The sequence below is a fragment of the Musca domestica genome, unplaced genomic scaffold, assembly GCF_030504385.1.
Source record: "Musca domestica strain aabys unplaced genomic scaffold, Musca_domestica.polishedcontigs.V.1.1 58, whole genome shotgun sequence".
NCBI classification, from domain to species: domain Eukaryota; kingdom Metazoa; phylum Arthropoda; class Insecta; order Diptera; family Muscidae; genus Musca; species Musca domestica.
In genome coordinates, this window is record NW_026712360.1 from 1851168 (window position 1) to 1872843 (window position 21676).

The 21676-nt window shown below is 35.6% G+C and overlaps 1 protein-coding gene across 4 annotated transcripts in view; it reads right to left on the reverse strand.

Moving 5' to 3' along the window:
• Positions 1–21676, reverse strand: part of LOC101890483 (calmodulin) — a 49555-nt gene that overhangs the window by 21675 nt on the left and 6204 nt on the right. For 3 of the 4 annotated variants that reach the window (XR_009343716.1, XR_009343717.1, XM_020036089.2), the window contains exon 3: positions 10442–10616. Coding sequence is in view for 2 of the 4 variants with exons in the window: in XM_020036089.2 (XP_019891648.1) it covers positions 10442–10616 (175 nt within the window). In the remaining 2 variants the exon portion in view is untranslated. Of the gene's footprint in view, positions 1–10441; positions 10617–10721; positions 10848–21676 lie in introns of those variants that run through there. The other variant, XM_059128936.1, reaches the window with a different exon arrangement.

The following is a 21676-nucleotide window of genomic DNA, read 5'->3' on the forward strand; positions in this document are numbered from 1 at the left end:
GCTATTTTTCTATTTTCTTAAAAAAACGAATTCTTAGAACTTTTATTTTTATTATTTTTTGTTTGTTTTTTGTTTTTCTCATTTCGTACTTTTTTGGGAAAACATTAAAACAATACTACATCCATTGGAAAATCGAATTTTCCATTCGGTCAGAGAACCATGTGATCTAAGGCCTATATCAATTTTACCAGCTCTATCAAAGGTTGTGGAGTCCATTATTAAGAAACAAATGCTTGAGTATTGTTCTCAAAGAATTACTGAATCTCAGTATGCTTTCCGTAAAAGACACAATACCACACATTTGCTTCTTAAATTGACTGATTCTATTCGTGGACACATTAACAATGACAAGTTATGTGTTCTAGTTGCATTAGATTTGTCTAAAGCATTCAATTCTCTTGATCATAGCCTTCTTATATGGAAGCTTAAATATAATTTTGGTTTTTCCAAATCAGCATGTATGCTTATTCTTTCTTACTTACAAGATAGAACCCAATTTGTTATATTAAATGGTGTCATGTCAAATACTTGCCCTTTATTTTCCGGTGTACCCCAAGGATCTGTCCTTGGCCCACTGCTTTTCATTTTATATGTCAATGATCTCCCGCTACATGTAAACTCATCAGCTTGTGAAACGTATTTGTTTGCTGATGATATTTTTATCCTCTTCAATGGTTGTCGTGAATTTCCAATGTTACTTGAGAATGACATTAATGTGTATCTGAGACGCTTTGTTGATTGGGCAGCGAGAAATTCATTAAATATTAACTCATCTAAAACCAAGGCTTTGGATTTTAGATTTAGTAACAGATCTGTACACCTACTAAATATATTTATTGGTCAAGACAAAGTTGATTTTGTTCACCAGCATAAGTGCCTTGGAGTTACAATTGATTGTGAACTTTCCTTCAAACATCATATTGATGCTTTAATGGGTAGAGTATATAGCGTTTTACGTCAGATTTATTCGTCAAACATGTACTTAACACAAAATGTAAAACATACTTTAGCAAGTTCTCTATTGATGACACAAGTCTTGTACGGTATTGAGGTATTTTCTGGAACTGTTGCTTCAAATATAAATAGGCTAAAGCGTATTGTTAACACAATTACACGTTTTGTATATAATCTACGACGTGGCAGTCATGTATCTAGTCATGTTATACGTTTTCTGGGGTGTTCCTTTGACATGTTTATTAAATACCGCTGCTTATTACTTTTTTATAACGTTATTAAAAATAATGTCCCTTACTCATTTAGAACGTCCTTTACCTTTACTCATTCATCCAGAAACCCACAGATTTTTATACCTAGAATCTTTAAAAACGTTTTTGCTAGATCGTTTTTGGTCAGAGTTGCGAGATGTTGGAATACACTTCCACTCGAATTACGCATATTTTCCCAGAGTAACAATGCTTTTCGCCTCAAGATTTTGCAATTATTTCTAAACACATCTTAGTTGTGTCTAAATGTAGTTTATGGTAAATGTATTATATAATACACAACTTAAGAATTAAGATGCCGCTTACTGAATATTTTATGTAGTAAAATAGTTTAATTTGTTTTATGGCTGGGGAGCCAACTTTTCTTTTCTTTTTTGAATATTAGAGTAAAAGTAGAAATAGTTTTAAATAAATTAAGAATCTTTATATTGTAAATAAATTAAGCTCAGGTCATATTATTTAATGCAAGTTGATACACATTATTGGCCTTGGAGGCTTTGTATCACTAATGAATTGAAATAAATAAAAAAAAAATAAAAATAAATATCATTTCCATTGATCTGTTGATCTAGGTAAGCCATTTATATGCTCTTGTTGTTCTAACACCAACGACCTACACACTAACCTCCCACCCTTAGACATCAAAAACGTGGGCTTGGCCACCTCCACACTAACCCTAGGCATCTCATCATCAGCATCAACAACAACAACCACAACAAGTAATGTTTTATTTATTATTTGTTTTGTTGTCCTGGAGATCTGTTTTCTTTTCATTAACTGTTAAATGAATGTTTTTTTAACGTATTTTTTTATTTGCCTTTATTTTGTTTGTTTCGGTTCTACGAAGGTATTTATAAAGACATTTTTATATAGACGATGAAACGTATTAAAGCAAAAACACAGAATTTATAATTGCAGAAAAGAAATGAAGAAAGTGGCGAGCAATTGGCAAATTTCTACCACAATCCATTCGCTCTCTCAAAAATATTACCTTATATCGGAAGTGAAAGTAGTTGAGAGGGAAGTTTGCCGACTGTCACATTTTGAAACAACAAAAATTTGATCATTTTTATATTCAGCAGAGGGAAAATTTGCACACCTAAAGACAAACCATGCCCCACCATCCCCTATATGGGGGGACATACACGTAGCTATGTGTGGCTGTGTGTATATTGAGAACCACAACACAACCACCATTTATACGTTTTTTTAAAATTTTAATGACTTGTCGAAGTAAAATATTTGAAATATTTATTTTTCTTCAATACCCCCACCACTAGCCAACCACACACACAGTCATCCCCACCATCCCACAACTGTTGGGTGGAATTGAGTGAGTGATGTGTGTGTTTTTGTGCTCGTCCACTACGACGTCGCGGCTTTTTCTGCTGCTGCCGGTCTGCCATTGTTGTTTGTCTATTAAGTGTTAAATATCAATTAGTTGGAATTTCCCCCCAAAAAAATGAATATTAAAAAGAAAAGTGAAAACACATGATGCACATCCCAGACACATTTTCTTTGACTGACTTTGTAGATTTTATAGTTGAATTTGTCTTAATGTCGTCGTCCTTCACCCTATTTTGACTTTTAGTGGCATATTTTTTTTTTGAGACTATAAATGTGGCATTTAGTCAACAAAACAGTATTCTATAGCTGGGAAGGAAAATTTTCCCATAGAAAACCCGAAATTAGAAAGTTGAAACATTATCGTTTCAAAATTGTAAATTTTTGGAAGGGTGTTGTATTTTTCCAAATCAATCCATGGAATCTGAAAGGAAATCGTTTGAAACTCTTTGGTCAATTTTTATTCAAAACTCAAAGAAAACAGCTGAAGATTTTATATTGCACAACGAACATAAACAAATAAAAAAGCAGTTACGTTCGGCAGGGCCGAACGAACTTTTAATGCACCCCTCCACCATTTGGAAGGAACTTGAAAATTTAAAAAAGAATCCGAAAACTACCACTTAAATGAAAAACATTATACGAAATTTTTGCCATAGGTTGTAGTACCCATTAAGATCTTCCAATGCGAAATTTGAAACAATTCCGGTGAATAATGTCGATAAAATTATGAAAATACCGAATATCGGGAGGTAGCGTTACAATGGGGCTATACGAAGGACCTGCATACGAAAATTTTTGTCATAGGCTGTAGTTACCTTTAAGATCTTCTAACACGAAATTTGAAACAATTCCGGTAAATAATGTCGCTAAAATCATGAAAATACAGAATATCGGGAGGTACCTTTATATGGGGAATATACGAAGACCTTGACCTGCATACGAAATTTTTTGCCATAGGCTGTAATACCCTTTTCGAACTTCAAATACCAAATTTGAAACAATTCTCGTGAAAAAATGTCGCCAAAATCATGAAAATACCGAATATCGGAAAGTACCGTTTTATGGGAGCTATACGAAAACCTGAACCGACATGGCCCATTTACGAACTTAACCTGCCTACTGGGAAAATATGCATGTATGCAAAATTTTAGCTTTCTATCTCCATTCGTTCGAAGGATAGCGTGATTACAATAGAGGGGCAGACAGGCGGACAGGCAGACCGACATCGCTAAATCGTCTTAGAATTTTACGCTGATCCAGAATATACATACTTTGCAGGGTCTATCATGATTATTTCGAGGGGTTACAAACGGAATGACAAACCTAATATATATAACCTCCATAGAATGGTGGAGGGTATAAAAAAAGACAATCCCCAAAACAGTTGTAGACTTAATTCTGAACTGAGGATTGGCAGCTGATTGGCTACACTTGAGTGTGATTTGGATGGAATTTGGGGCTGAAACCCGAAATGGTTTCAACCTCAATGGAAGCCTAACCTGATTGGATTTGGATTGGATAGGCATAAGTCAAAAAACTAATTTCCTCGCGACTTTTTAGTTGAAGGAAGTCTTGTGGAATCCATATATGTTTTGGTAACTTGGAACTCCTCCTCCTTTCCAAAAGAAAATTTCCTCTCCATCTCCAAAATTTCCAACTTGTTGGCCTCTTTTAAAGTTTAATAGCTTTTAACTGATGATGACGATGATAATTACAACCATTTTCTGCTTCCGTTCACCTGAATGATTAATGATTTCGTAACGGGCCTATATTTTCCATATTGACACACACAATGACGTACATTGAGGAGGATACACGTTTGCAGCAACATGCTTTTACTTCATTTAAAATTAATATCATTTCCATGAAAATACACAACAACAAAAAGAGAAAAAGACTACCTGTGGGTTAATTGTGGATAATTAAATGGACATTGACCCCACGTTTTTTTGGTGGTACATATATATAAAAATAAAACAATTATAACATACGACGATGGATACACACACAACATCATATTAACAAATTATATACATATATGATCTATTTTTAGAGGAAAACTTAACTATAGGTGGGATAATAGGCATACAATGGTGTTGGGTGGAATTGGAAAAGAAAAGGAGGACAGTTATTTTTGCTGCACAGCTTTGGGTATGTATGGGCCAGTAGAAAAGGGTGTGAACTCTTCCAATGTATGACCCCAATTACCTCTTTCACGGATAACATTATAGGAAACTATGGGAAAAAGACATGACATCATAAAATACTTGAATTTATTTTTAATTAACTCATAACATATTCCACCTCAAACCAAGGGCATGAAGCATTTTGCCATAATATATAATTTTCCACTTTCCAGCAAAAATTAAAAACTAGTTATCAAACCATTATTTCAAAAAGGGCAGGAAGCACAAAATTTTCAAATATTTTGGGTCGTTTTGTAACAAGTACTTATTTATCTGCTTAAAGTGACCATAAAATAAGTACTTATTTGGTGCGACATGCCCTTTATAAGATAATGAGTTGATAATTTGATTTAGGTTGGATAAAAGTCCTGAGCAAACATCTAAAATAGCAGTGGGACAGAAGAGAAAATAGACGAGAAGACTTTCTCAGATGATTCTGCCATCAATCGTGATGTTGTAAAAAGCTGACACCCAAACGGATTACAGACTAATTGCTAGGATTCCCAAGGAAATATGGCCAGTAATTTCCAATTTCCCTTAGCAAGTTAGAAGTAAGAATGTCGTAAAGCACCATCGCTAGTCCCTGACTGCAGGGTCAAGTTTATTATTTGGAAAATATGACGACTATGAGTTAAAAACACCTATCTGGAGTTCCCAGTCGTGGTATTATAGGGTATGACACAGCTGAAAAGAAATAGTCTTTCTCAGATGGCAATTAATCCTGATTTTCCAAAATGCTACACCCAAACGAATTACAGACTAATTGATAGGATTTTCAAGGAAATATGAACAGTTAATTTCAATTAAGGAGGGGTCCTGTTTCCTTATTTTCCTCAATAAGTTAGAAGTAAGAATGTCGTAAAGCATTTATTAATTCAAATTTATTAATTTCAAAATATGACAACTTCCGCAGGCAGACTACATTAGGGCGAGGAAAAAGAAGATAGACAGACCCCTGGGTCGAAGTTTCTGGGATAAACAAAATAAAAATCTACGAAATGAGAGGCTTTCATTGCAAAGTTTGGGCATACTTCTACGGCTTCAAAAAATAGTGGCAGGAGATCTTAGGACTATACGATGGCGAGGAGAAAGAAGATAGAAAGACCCCTGGGTCTAAGTTTCTAGGATAAACCAAATGAAGTTCTGCGAAATGAGAGGCTTTCTTTGCAAAGTTTGGGCATACTCCTACGGATTGAAGAAAATAGTGGTAGAAGATCTTCAATATGACTTCTGGATATAGTAGAAGGCTTTCTACTGGTCCTCCAAGGACAGAAGCCCTTCTACAGATATATGGATATCGTAAATGGTAATGCACCTTCTAGGTGTCGTTAAGATATGGAGATAATCTACTGATTTTGATTTTTAATGATACGAGAGAAGACTCACAGATCTATGCAGAGAAGACCGACAGAACTTTTTTGCTTCAAAGACCTGACAACTTCATAGGGGTTGGGAGGCCTTTATTCAGGCTCCAATGATACTTTACTGGTCTAGATTTTTAATGATACGAGAGAAGACCCACAGATCTATGCAGAGAAGACCGACAGAACTTTTGAGACCTGTATAAATTCTATGGGTTTGGGAGGGCTTTATTCGGGCTCCAATGATAAAAATTCATCTACAGACCTCAACGTATGTCTGTGGAAAAGATAGGTTTTAAAGATTATTATTACGGATTTTGATCTTTCAAAAGTTAGAAGCTTTTTTTCGGCACATAAGTTTGAAGGGAAGGAATTTACAGCTATTTTATATAAATTCTAGGGTTAAAAAAGCCATCTACTTGGGCTTTAAGGACGCAAAAGCCCTTTTACAGATCATCTCTGTATATATGATGGCAATAGACTTCCTATTGGTCTTCTATGGAGAAGAGCTTTTACAGAGCCCTTTTATGGTTAGAAGACCTATATAAATAGAGACCTCCCATGGATAGGGGCGATACGACACCTTCTCATATGTCTTCTTTGGACGAAAGAGCTTTCACAGACCCCTTTTTATGGTTAGAAGACCTACATAAATTCAATGAGTTGAAGATCTTCTATTGGTGGCTCCATGGAAAAAAGTTCTTCTTCAGACCTTCCATGGATAGGAGTCATACGAGACCATATCAAATGATAGGAGTGATACGAGACCATATCAAAGTCTCCATGTTCCCATATACATCCTATTTCCTTTAGGGGGGCTCTTAAAGTACTTGATTGGCAACAATGGACACCCGAAGTCTTTGCACTCCGTTTTTAATTTATATCTGCAAGGTAAGTAGACTTTAAATAACAATTTCAAAATCATCCAGATTCAAATAGCAATAAATCTATATAAAACGTGAAATATAGGACATTTGATTTTCAAAAATTTTAAACTAATAATAAATTTAGTGCTCACCACCAAAGTATCGCACCATAAAGATAAGAAATGCAAAGTGATATAACAACACACATCCTGATAAGAGCAAATGATAATTTTTAATATTGAAAATACAAAATTCATAAAATTTATATCAAATACCACTGAAATGATTTTGGAACTTATGGCTTAAATGCAGCCAATTGCGATTATTGTAATCGAATTATGATGGCCTTATCAAGAGTAGGTTAATATGGACACAAAGTTCGATGTTTTAAATATATGACTGGGGAATAGAAAAAAACATTATGGGGGGAATTGATATTTTATAGCGACATAGAATGCGAATATATTGGAAGTTGCCCAAGAATTTACAGGAAAAAATATTTTCCTTGATGTATTTTTCATCTTCAAGGATGGATTTTTTTATTCAGGTTCATAATTCGGTCTTGGTATATTTAAACTCCCAAATAATTAGTTTTTTTTCAGATTTTTTTTAATACATTGTTTTTTTTTAAATTTTATATTGGATTTTTATTAAAAAAATGTTTGCTCAGCATTATCCTCAAACCAACTCCCCTTGAATAATAATGAGCAGCAAAATATATGTAGATGTTTCTGTTTTTAATCCTGGCCATGTCCTGCGCATGTTTGTTAACACAGTTTATATTTCTCCTTTAAACCCATTTCTGCCAACTTCCTCCTGCAGACCAATAATTCCTTCTCTCCCATTTTCTGCCACAGAGAAGCTGCAAAACTAATGCAGACATCAGCAAAAATCCAGGGTAAACATTTTCTTCTTTTTTTTTTGACAAGATGTGTTGGTATACCACTACCTTCAATCAAATTTTTGTGTGTATTATAATATCAAAAAACAGAACAGGGAGATGTGCTCAACCACCAGAAGAAGTTGAAGAAAAAGGCTACAACATAATCACAAAAGACAAAAGGAAGAATATGTCCACCCACGCACACAAATTAGAAGAGAATTTGAAAATCTGTGAAAAGAATACACAAAACTTCGTTCTTCTTTTTGCACTCATTTCTTTGTTCTTTGCTATCAAAGTAGAAAATATTTAAGGAAAATTCCCAAAGGCGACAGCAATGAGGCTTTAATGTTTGCCTACTTGGTTGGCCAATGATGACACATGTGATGCTTTTTTTGTGCTGCTTTAAGAGGTGTTCTATCTATGCCTGTGTACGAGAAGCACGATGGGGGTGTGGGGGATGGATAGTGATTGCTTTTTCTTAGAGGATTTTAACCTTTCCAAAAATAAAGCAGCCACGACGCATAGCTACAAAAATATAGCATTTTATGGTGAGACTATTTGGTGTTTGTTTTTTTTTTTTCGATTCTATTTGCGTTTTGCCAAAAAAAAAAAATATGCAGCAGCAGCCAGCAATGGAAAAATTATACACCACACTATTAAATACTGGCTGCTGCCTCCTCTTCATGTGCCTCCTCACTATTGCAGCAGCAGTAGGAGCATGAAATGACACTTTCTCGCCGTTATCGGTGCTTAAAAATAATGCAACATTTGCACAAAAAAATACAATTTAAAATAAAAAAACATTTTGTATTTTTAGTTGTTCAAATTTTTATGAATAAAATTCTATAAAAAGATGCTGAGTGAGAGAAATTATTTTTCTTCCAAAAAAAATAGACCAATATGAAAAGTAAAAAACATAAACCAAATTTATCAAGACGGCATAACTGAAGAGGTTTATAGGGAAAAAATTGGCGTGTCTCACGCCTAGAGACAAAGGAAATTCGTATAGAATATAAGTTCAATACTCCTATCTGGAGTTCCCGGTCGTGGTAATATTATGGGCAATGACAAAGCTGAAGAGAAAATAGACGGTGACATTCTCAGATTATTATGCTATCAATGGTGGATTTTTCAAAAAGCTTTACCCAAACCGATTACAGACTAGTTGTTAGGATTCCCAAGGAAATATGGCCAGTTATTTAGGCCCTGTTTCCTTCTTCCCTCAACGGGTTAGAAGTAAGAATGTCGTAAAGCACCATTGCTGGTCCCTGACTGCAGGGTCAAGTTTATTATTTGAAAAATGTCACAACAACCGCACACTACCATTGGTCTTCCAAAGACAGAACCCTTCTATAGACATAAGGATATAGTAAATGGTAATAGACCTTCTAGATGTCGTTTAGGTATGGAAGATAATCTACTGGTTTTGATTTTTAATGATAAGAGAGAAGACCCAGCAGATCAAGGCAGAGAAGACCCACAGATCTTTTATGCTTAAAAGACCTGCATAAATTCTATGTTGTTAGGTGGCCTTTATCAGGCCTCATTGATAATAGCTTGTCTACAGACCTCATCGTATGTGGAAAATATAGGTTTCAAAGATTATATACGGGCTTTGATGTTCAATAGCTAGAAATTTGTCTTCAGCAAGATTTTTATGATTGAAAACTTTCCTCTGGTGCTTTAAGGGCAAAAGCATTTTTATAGATCTGCACTGTATATATGAGGGCTATAGACTTCCTATTGGTCTTCTATGGAGAAAAGAGATTTTACAGACCCCTTTTTGGGACTAAAGACCTATATAAATTCAATGGGTTGAAGACCTTCTATTGGTGCCTCCAAGGATAAGTTCTTCTCCACGTCTTGTTCTTCTTCAGGTCTTCCATGGAATGGAGTGATACGAGACCTTCTCATGTTTTTTAAATATTTAACATCCATTGAACCTCCGAGGACAGGCCTTATACGAAGCGGAGTGCTAAATTTGTTTTAGTTATAGAATACCCTCCTGATCGTTAATGTTTAAGTGTTAAATCGAGGGTATAGAACTTCATACAGATCTTCTGAGAAATCCTTCTAAAAAAATGAACAGAACATCTTTACGCAATTCCCATAGGTAGTTAGTTAGGTATCGATATCTCTTCCCTTTCTCTATTGTCTTTCTGAAGTTCCTTTACATGTTTGCCATTGGCAGAAGAGCAGTAGGCCTTCCATTCCACTGATTGAACACTTCCACAGATCTTCAATAATTAAAATATTTTTCTGAAAATATTTTTCTGAACCTCTTCCTCAATAGAATCGAGATTCTTCAATGATTTTTTCACAATCATTGCAGCAGTAGGCCTTCCATTCCACTGATTGAGCACTTCCACAGATCTTCAATAATTAAAATATTTTCCTGAAAATATTTTACTGAACCTCTTCCTCAATAGAATCGAGAGATTCCTCAACAATTTTTTACAATTTCCAAGGATCAGATTATACTCCGCCTCGTTGTTGTACACATAAAATACTCTCCTATATTTGCTTGTGAAACCGGCAAGACAACTTTCTTCTCAAATCCTTTAACAAAACTTACCATCAGCATCGACTTCATTGATCATGTCCTGTAATTCAGCTTCTGTGGGATTTTGGCCAAGTGATCGCATGACTGTGCCCAATTCCTTTGTTGTGATGGTGCCATCACCATCTTTATCGAATAGTGAGAAAGCTTCTTTGAATTCGGCGATTTGTTCTTCTGTTAGTTGATCGGCCTTGAAGGAGGAGAAAAGAAAAAATAAAATTTAATTAGTATCGGGGGATAAAACCACAAGTTATCATCAAATAATCATCATCGAAGCAAACAAGGCAAGATTTACCATATTCACACAATATTGGATTTCAAAATGTACTACCCACAACGAAAAAAGATCCCGGAGACCACAAAAATGTTAAACGAAAAAATGGAGAATGATATCTAATACCGGGGGGCTTACGCGAGTTTGGACAAACAAAAGACGTTTGGTTTCGATGTCGGTTTGCGTTGGCTCTATGGAATTTTTGCGTATGAGAATTTTTGAAAGGGTTATATAGAGAGAGAGCTTGTTTTGTGTATTGTTTTGGTTTTTTTCTGTTTTCTGTTTTGTGTCAAAATTTCGAATTTGAATTGTAAAGCATATGCTAAACGATTCTTCTCTCCGTTTCAATACTTTGTTTAAATAACATTTTAACATGGAACCCACCATCCATCCATCCAATCCAGGGCATCTCATGGCATATACAATTACGAGAGGAATGCAAATTCATGTCGCAAAATAAATGCGCAATCGAATGCCATTCGTCGTTTTCGTCGACAGCGAGACAGACATTCAGTCAGTCAGTCATCTATATCTTCTAGCAAAAATAGGTGTTAAATTTCAAAATAACATCACACATTTTTTTGCCATGGTTGTTGTTATTGCTTTTTTATATTCTAGACGTTTAAGGTAATATCTGGGGTGTTGACGTCAGTGGTATGGCAGTCAGGCAGGCAGTCACTCAGTCAGCTAGTTAGTTAGGCAAACACAGTCATTCAAACCAGTAGATAGATAGATGTGGACAATGATGATGATGATGATGTTGATATTTACATATAAATGGCATGTGTGAAATATACATTGGAAATTTGTTTGCTTAGGGCAAACGTACAGAACAAGAAGGGAGGTAGAAAGTGGAGAAATAACACACACGTCATTGTTCCACACACAGATACACAGCAAACAGTACCAAATACCTCCTCTTCCCAGTGTGATCGTAGAATAAAACCTACGACTTTAATAAAACCCATTCAAGGATGGTTGGGTGGTTGGTTTATTTGTGGTGGCGGTTAAACTGGAGCTATGTATTTGAACAACTGTATAATCAAAGGAAACTATTATCCCGCGCCCAGTAACTCGTTTTTTTTTTCCTCACTCAATTCTATGAAATTTTAAATTGCGTTTCATTTTAAAAACGGAGGTATGATAAATCCTCCAGTGCCAGCAAATTCATGAATAATGAAATTGTCCTTTTTTTCATAAAAAAACGATAAGCCGTTCCTTGAATCTGTCGATATGTATGTATTTTGAACTCATCAATCATATTATTCTACATAACCACTCATCCATAGAATCCAATCGACCATAGCCAAATTGATTTGAGCCTTTGGGAAGGTGTTAATTTTCCTTATCCCCCCAAACAGTGGAAATAATTGTTTAGTTTTTTTTTTGCTCTGGTTTGTTAGTTAACTACAACAAATTGTATTATTGTTATTATTTTCTGCTCTATTCTTTTTATTTGTTAATTATGCAGCAACAGATTCATTATCATCGCTTAGCTAAGTGTCAAAACATAGATAACAAGTGAGCAAATAGTAATTATGACAATGAGTAATAGAATAGGTCATAATTTGGGTGAAACTAAATCCTATATGTGCCAGGGATGGAAAAATTCAATGAACGTTGAAAAAAGAGAAGTGAATACAAAAATCACTGTGAGTACACAAAAATTTTGCAAATTTTTAGGTGCAATTTTTGTAAAATAGTGAAATCGGAAACATTTTTTCTGGCAAAAATTGGGAGCGCATTAATTTAAAATTTCGATAATTGGACTATCAAAAAATCTCGGCAGTATTGGTCCCATATTGGAGAAACTCAAAATGTCTACTTTTATGTGGCGTCCCACATATTTCTTTTATGGAGAGAAGGCCTTCAACAGATTTTTTTATCGTTGGAAAGCTAAAAGAATTCCTCGGCTGTGTTGGCCCCACATTGGAATCTGAAAATGTCTATTTTTATGTGACGTCCCATATTTCTTTTTACGGAGAGAAGGGTTTCTACAGATCTTTTATCGCTTGGAAACCTACAAAAATTCTATGAATTAAAGGCCATCCATTTGTCCTCCAAGGACGGAACCTCTTCTCCACTAAGGGAGATATCGTAAATGGTTATAGAACTTCTGGATGCCGTATGGAAGAAGACCCACAGATTTCTTATGTTAAAAAAAACAAACCTGCATAAAATCTATGGAGTGGAAAGAAGCTTTTATTGAGTCTTCAAGGATAAAAGTTCACCCACAGACCTCAACAGACGTGGAAAATTGAAATCGGAAAGAATTTTTTCTGGGAAAACTTGAGAGTGCATTAATTCAATATTTCGATAAGGGGACTACCAAAAAACCTTCGTCCTAAGTTCATTTTATAGAGAGAAGGGCTTCTACGGAACTTTTATCTTTGGAAACTTACAAGCATCCTTGAATTATAGGCCTTCTATTGGTCCTCCAATGACAGAACCCCTTCTTTACACCTAAGGGAGATATAGTAAATGGTTATAGAACTTCTAGATGCCGTATGGAAGATACTCCAGGAGTCTTGATTTCAAAGACATAGAAGTAAAGATAGGACAAGACAAAGTTAACTGATTTAAACCGCCAAGGCAATATGCAAATTTTTGGAAAGGTCTATGGATAGAATTTTTAAATTACATTTTTTGGTTTTGAAACTTTTATTTGTCTTTGTTGAATGTTATGCTTAAAAGTCCCGCATAATTCCTATGGAGTTTCAAGGCTTTTATTCAACTTCAAAGATAAAAGATCACCCACAGACCTCAACAGACGTGGAAAAGTTAGCTATGGAAGATTCTGGTCTTCAATAGTTAACCTTCTAACTATCTTCAGCCAGTCTTTTATGTATAGAAGATTTCGAAAATGTACTCTTTGGAAATTGGCCTTCAGAAGGTATTTTATTTTTTGAATACCTACATAAATTCAATGATTTGTAGGCCGCCTTCTACTAGGAATTCAAGAACAGAAGCCTCCATGGGGTTAAGAGGCTTTTATTAAGGCTTGAAGGATAAAGTTCATCTGCAGACCTCAGCAATATAGAAAATATAGGTATGGAAGATTCTTGATCATCAATGGTTAGGAAATTGTCTTCTGCCAGTCTTTAATGTATAGAAATTTTCCAAAATGTCCTCTTTGGAAAGCAGGTCTTCTACAGATATTTTATGGTTGGAAGACCCAAAAAATTCAATGATTTGAAGACCTTCTTCTGGGGGCTCCAAGGACCTTCTATGCATAAATGATAGTTATATACTTCCTTTTGGTCTATCTCTATGGTCTCCTGTGAATAGAAGATATTCATTTTATGCAGGTTCTGGAAGAGAGCAGCAAAATCCAAAATGTTCCTTTAATAATTTTTTATTTGAATTCAAATTGAAATCTTCCCAACTACTAGCTTTGTCAGAAATTGATAGGAACGGCCCTAAAGATCATAATAAGCCCCTTGACCTCTTCCAAAAAAAAAAGAATATGTGATTAAAAAACTGCTGCAAACGGATTTAGGTTTCAAAAGTCAAATGAGGAAATGTGCCACAAAAACCTTTAAGACCCCCCAGCCTTATCCTAATAACAGATGAAAATGACAAAGGAAGTGTCATAATTTCTCAGTTTTTGGGTTTATAGCCCCACTCTCAGTTTCATTTCCAAGTTCGAAAGAACCATTGCACCGCTAGCATATTTTGGGCGCCACCCTGGCTCCCCACAAATCTTCTGCAAAAGCAAAACTATTGCCTTCTTCCAACGTCCTCCACGTCATGGAAAATACAAAAATCAGATGCAATTGAAGCGATTGATGCCTCAGCTTAAATACGTCAACAATAAAAACAGGTGCCTCAAAAAAAATGGGAACTTATTGCACCCATCTACAAATATGAGTAATTTATATAAAAGAAATAATGAAAAATCTACCTCTTCACCTTGGTTTCTGGGGAATTCTGAAAATCTTCCCTGTTTAGCACATGTCTTCAACATGAGTTCTTTGGAAGTTTCCATCATAATCTGGTGTTCTTAGAATTTCTTTCGAATTTCAAGTTTTGCCATTCATTGGATGGTAGTTACTAAGAAACTGGCAAAATTCCCTTCCCCATTCGAGAAAAAAAATCAACCTCTCCTGTCTCTTATCCCCTCAAACAATACAACATTGACATCAAGGTCATGTGCAAAAAAAACCACAACGACTCATTAAAGTTTCTAGAATTCGCTCAAGATAATTAAACTTGTGTGGTATCCCTCCTTCTTAAGCAATCACCATGACAGCGGCGACGACTCCATTCATGGTCGATTGCCTACTTCTAAACACACAACACCAGCACAACAAAAAGGAAGCAAACAACAACAACAAAACACCAACCAAATCTGTAAAGGTGGAAAAATCTAAGTTTGAAATTAATTTCACGCTTTTATTATTTAGATTGTGTTTCACATGAAACCCAATGAGCAGCAGCAACAGCGGCATCATCATCAGCGCTGCTGCCACTGCCGCCATCAAAGCATAGCAAAAACATGCCAAAAACAGGCAAACAAACTCAAAAAAGAAAAGCAAGCCAAACAAATAAAACCTCAACAACACAAAAATAAAATTAAAAAACAAATACTCGGAATCAGTCATTCAATCTTTCAATAATCACAGGCATTACCGACAAACATATATATATGTATTCTCAATCTTAGGTCGTCCGCATATGCTGGCTGCATTTGAGAAAAAAATGTGTTATAGAAAACCACCCAAAAGACGGCGGACGGACGGACTACAAAGACGACGAATGAATATCAAAATCATCATCACCAAGGCAGGCAGCAGCCAGCAGCAGAGAATCATGATTCATAAAAATAATGTTAATGAGCAAACAATAGGTGGACCACCACCACCCTTCTACTCTCCCCTAGATACCGCTTTCCCTCAACAAATAAACTATGTGACCGAGAAGCAAGCACCCAACAAAAATAATAGATCATTTGTTTTAGATGATAACGCAGCAGCAGCAACAGCATTCAACACCACCAACCGCCGGTACTGGTGGCTATAACACCAAATAGCTGCTGCTGTTTTCCGCTTTTTTGTTGCCCAAACCCACCAATAGAAGTGTTTTAAAAGTCAAGTTGATTCATTAACTTACAATGAATGCGACCAAGTTGACGTTTGGGCCAGCAGAGAGAGAGAGAGAGAGAGGTGGGCAAGCAATTAAGGGTGACACTTTGCAAAATTTGATGCATTTCATTATTGTTGTTTTTGCGATTAAAAATATGAGGAGAGAGAGAGAGGGCAAGCAATTTTGAGGAAAATCAATAGAATAATTGTTAATTTATTAATAGTTTTTAGAAATTCATAACAAAAATCATGGCAGGAATTGATCCCTCGGAATTTTGGCCAGATTTTGGAATAAATTAGTCCTCAAGAATCTCAAAAGTGGAAATCCAAAAAAATTATATATCAAAGAAAACAAACAACAGAATAAAGGGCAATTTTTTTCTTTCCTCCAACGGTTAAGAATACCATTGAAAAGTTCTGAAAGTTCCCTAACATTGAGAGTTTCGATTTGTATAGGCTACAACCTATAGAGTCCATGATGATATCACTTCGAGAAGGATTATATTAAAAAAATCTATATCGGAGCCGAGTTCCACTAATGGAAACGTACGTCTCGAAATTCACTCCATTTGGGCTGATATTAGACATTATTTTCACAATAAACCTGTAGTCGGACTAAGGATATATGTGGGAGCTATATTCAAATCTGAGCCGATCTCGATAAAATTTGGCCAAGGTATTTCGGAGCCCTATAAGGTGTCTGGTACCAAATATCATTGTTATCGAAAGCATATTACGAATGTGAGGGACTTAACACCAAAACGGATGAAACATAACATGGGAGCTAAAGCTATATCCGAATCGATTTTCCCCAAATTTGATGTACTTGCTTCTAGTCTAAATCGGAAGTGCCAAAATTCCGGTAATTTGGGATGATATTGGCAATTTAGTGAACAATTAACCCGAAATCGCTTGAAGATATGTATGGAAGCTATATCCAAATCTGAACCGATCTTAATACAATTTGGCAGAGGTATTTCTGAGCTGCATTTGATATATTTCCCCGAATATCGTTGTTAAGGAGTGCATATTACGGCTGTGGAGAACAAAAATAATAAATCGGATGAACTATATATAGGAGCGATTAGCTATATCTGAACCGATTTCAATCAAATTTGGCATACTTATTTTCAGGCTTAATTTGGTCGTACGTGCAAAATTCCATATTATTTCGACTAATATTACCCGTTGGTCCCCAATAATAGAAAAATCGGACCAAGATATATGTGGGAAGCTATATCTAAATCTGAGACCGATTTTTTGATGTACTTGCTTCTAGACTGATTTCGGTAGGAAGTGGCAAAATTCAGGACATTTGGACTGATATTGGCCATTAGTACACAATTAACCCGAAATCTCTTGACGAGATATATGGGAGCTATATCTAAATTTTGACCGATTATCTCCATTCCAATAGGGTTCGACCTTGGGTCAAACAAATGACTTGTACCAAATTTCATCTGGATCGGGCAATAAGTGCGACCTGTACTTTGTTTACAAAAATACGTGGACAGATAGACGGACGGTCGGAGGACATGCATAAATCGACTCAGAAAGTGATTCCATGAAGATCCTCAAAAGTAAATATAGGCCTATCTTGCTTCCTTCTCCAAGTTACCAGAAAGGCACAAAGACCATAATACCTTACCACGATGTGGTGTAGGGTTTAAAAGTTTAAAGGGAAAAGTTCCCTCCTCTTCCAGAATCCATGCATTTTAGGTATATAGTGTCTTTGGCATATTGTTTTTTGCGTGGAGTTGATCTTTAGAACCCGAAATGTAGAATTTCAGATGATTTGTTGAAAATTGGGCAAAAATCTTCAAAATACCGCCCATTAGGCTATACCAAACGGGGGACTTATATTAAATATTTTTTGTGAAGATTACCAAACCGGACTAAGAAATTTCAACTTTAAAAATACTGAATATAGATAGGTACCACTAAGTGGGGTCTATATAAAAACTGGACCAAGAACTTGTGGATTAGGACCCCAGAACCCCGTGGCAACTCTTTCGTTGTTTGGAGAGGATGGAGGTCGTGAGGATGTTTTAGTGTGGAAATCAACCATTGAGCTCTGTGGCCATTGGAACAGGATGGTCCATCCAGATTTCGATCCTTAGCTAAGCACATCGAATAATAAATTAAAAAAATTAAACAAATAGAATCCTATAATTTCGGGCATCAAATTAGATTGTCAAGTTTTTAAACCAACTATGCCATTAGAATATTTTATTTGATTACTTTGTAAAATATAAAATACTATTGCAGGCAAAATAACCTGGCTCCACATTCAAGTAGCTGCTGCCATATTTATAACAAATCAGATGACATTGCATGACTAAACTAAAGGAAATTTAAAACCAAAAAAACGTTTATCTTATCGTTTTTCCCATGGCTAATAACTAATAAGCAATAATCACAAAACAACAAAAAAAAAGAATGTGACAAATCTAATCAAGGGGCGCTTTATAAGGCGAAAGGCAACAAAAACAAAACAGTAACATTTCAAGTAGGGAATTTTTTTTTCCGGTTAATTTTAAATTTCATGACAAAATGCCATCGAGGGTTGACGGCAACGATAGCGAGCGACGTTGTTGGAAGGAAACCAATTAAATAAACACCACCCAAAAAAACCAACCTCTCGAAACGTTATCTGATTGAATTATGAGCTTTGTTGAATGTTAAGTAAGAGAGCGAGAAAAAAAGCTAAGCTAATCGCTGCTTATATAATTTTTTCCAATTTCCTTTATTTTTTTGTAGGTATTTTCTAGCTTATTTACAATTCCCATATAATGTGAGGCGACGCCTTAGGCCATAAAAAATGCTGGCATAGTAGAGCGCAACAACATTGCAGGAAATCTGATATAAGGAATTAGAACTTTGTTTGAAGGGGAGAGAAAAAGGGGAAGAAAAAATTTAAAATTTTGCCGCCTGGCACTGGAATGCCTTATAAGGTTATTGATTGCTGGTTGTTCTGTGCTGTGCTGTTCTGTACTGTTGTTGTGTTTTTTTTTTTTAATTTCTTTGGAATGGAGATGAAAGAAGGTATTGTAAATTTCAAGTTATCGCCTCCAAACGTTTATAATTGCAGTGCTGAATTTTTTTTTCATTTTAAATTTTACAATTTTTGGCAAAGGTGTTTGTGTTCTAAAAAAAATAAAGATATCGATTGATTTGGTATTCAATTGCAAAATTTTTATTATTTTCACCACTTAATTCAAATAATTGGAATTTTTACAAACATATCAAGTGAAAGAGTGAGACATAATAATAAGTTTAGATGGCGATAATGAATTAGATTAGAACCGTCAAAATTGCACTTCAAATTGTGAAGGGTTTTGATGGCAAATTTAATGCGATTGCCTGCCATATATAGATATGAATATCAATATAAAAAAATGAGAACCCTTAGAAGATAAGGAGGGAGTTTCAAGGACTAAAACAGGACCTAATTTGAAAGAGAAATTTGGTAATTAAAATTCCAAATTTACTCTGACTCGGCAAAAAATAATAAAAATCTGCGGCAATCGGTGCCACCTGCACACAAGTGCACACGATCTGGCTGGCCCCTTCAATTCTTGTTCTATGAAAATGAGAAATGAAAAAAAAAATGTAAATGTAAGCAGCTTAGTTCGGCCGGGCCGAACTTTTAATACCCTTCACCAATTGGAAGGAACCTTGAAAAAATTAAAAAAAAAAAAACAAAAAACCGAAAACTACCCCTTAAATGAAAGCCTTTATATGCGGACTATGCGAAAACGTGGACATGCTTACGACATTTTTTTTCATTGGCTGTATTACGAGCTTCAAATACGAAATTTGAAACATTTCCGGTGAATAACGAGGCTTAAATCATCAATAGCGAATATCGGATGTACCAATATATGAGGGCTATACGAAGATGCGCAGACAATTTTCTGTCACAGGCTGTAGTATCCATTACGAACTTTAAATACCAAATTTGAAACAATTCCGGTGAATAATGTCGCTAAAATCATCAAAATACCGAATATCGGGAGGTACCATTATATGGGGGCTACACGAAGATGTCGATATGCATACGAAATTTTTTGCAATAGGTTTTAGTACCCATTAAGATCTTCCAATACCAAATTTGAAACGATTCCCGTGTACAATGTTGCTGAAATCATGAAAATACCGAATATCGGGAGGTACCGTTATATGGGGGCTATACGAAAACGTGGACCGACATGGCCCACGAAGAGACAAGGGTATCGTCTTTAGACATTTTAGTCTTCCGGCTAACTGCAAAATGACTGCCGGGTCAATTTCGGAGAATGAAAATAAATCCTGCAGAATTTGCTTCCCCCACAAGCCTATGTCCAAAAAGGAAACCGTATTGGTTGTCTCCTTATCTTGACAAAGACTGTGGCAATCGGTGTCGTCGTCAACCCACTTATAATTCAGTGGGCTTCTGTTACAGTGACCTATGATTAATTCCACCACAAGTTATAGTTAAAGATCCGATTTCCCCATGGATATGAGCCACCATGATCTTTTTTTCAGAGATCTGCGGCCAAATTTTCTTCGAGACATTGCATCCCCTAATGTTTATGTATCACTTGGAAGAAGTGGCAGCACAAGGTTGGCTTCACCGGGTTCTCGATATCCAAATCAATTGACTCAGATCCTCGTCTTATCAATTCCCCACAAGCCTATGTCCAATACAGAAAAGATTGAAAAGTAAGAAAGTGCTCTACCGTTTCAGTTCCCTCCTCGTCCTAACAAAGCATGCAGGTTAAAGTTTCTTTGTCGCTCCACTTAGAAGTCATGGCTCTTCTGTTACAGTGACCTGTGATTAATCCCACCATAAGTTTTAGATCTGATTTCTAAATGGATATGAGCGACCTTGATATCTTCTCAGAGATCAGCGGCCAAATTTTCTAAGAGGCATTGAATCCCCCCTTCCAGTGTTGTTAAAATCTCCCAGAGTAAATTGTATGTATTACTCGGAAGAAGTGACAGCACAAGGGATTGCTTCATCGAGTTCTCAATCTCCACATCGATCGACTCGGATCCAGTTTTCGGTTTTAGCCGATGACAGTTTTATTAATTCAAATCTTGCCAATTCATCTGCTGAATCATTGCCAGAGATGTTGAAATATCCTGGAATTAAAAAAAGCAGTTTATATTTTCCAGGGCGACTGCCATACATTTAATGGAACATTAATTTACTTTTTTTCAGGACAGTTTGACTATGGACATAGTCACCGGACCGTTCAGTTCACTATTTTTGTTTGCCAGCATATCTGACATTTTTTGATAGCAAAGATTTCGGGGTACTGCAATTGCCTTTACAAAAGTTTTGATAGCCAAGTTTTCTAGAACTCAAATTGTAATACCCAATACCTCCATTTTACTTAAAAGCTTTTAAATGTTCCAATTCTTCAATGTTTAATTATCTTTTTTCCTCCTCCTTCAGCCCTCTTGAAACAAGAGTACATAACAACAATAATGATGATAATAACTATAATTACGTTTGTTTTCAATAAAATAATGTTCCAGTAATTAAATTGAAATGAAAATGACACGATGATAACGAAAGCAAAATAATGAAAATAACTACAACAATAATAACAATAATATGATGATGATATCGTAAGGAATTAAAAAGAATTTGTGATTCATAAAATGGACAGACGACGAAACGTCGACACTAGGCCATAAGATATTTCACACACGCACAGATATAAATGCCAGAAATACAATTTCACAGCACCATGGATATGGACAAACTGTTATCAGAAGTCAGAGACAGGCAGGGCAGGCTCTGGGTCGTACCATTCCATTTCATTTTTTTCTTATTGTGGCAATGAAGAAATTTCTTGGCTGATGGCTTTTGCAATCAATGTTGCAGAAAATATTAATTGA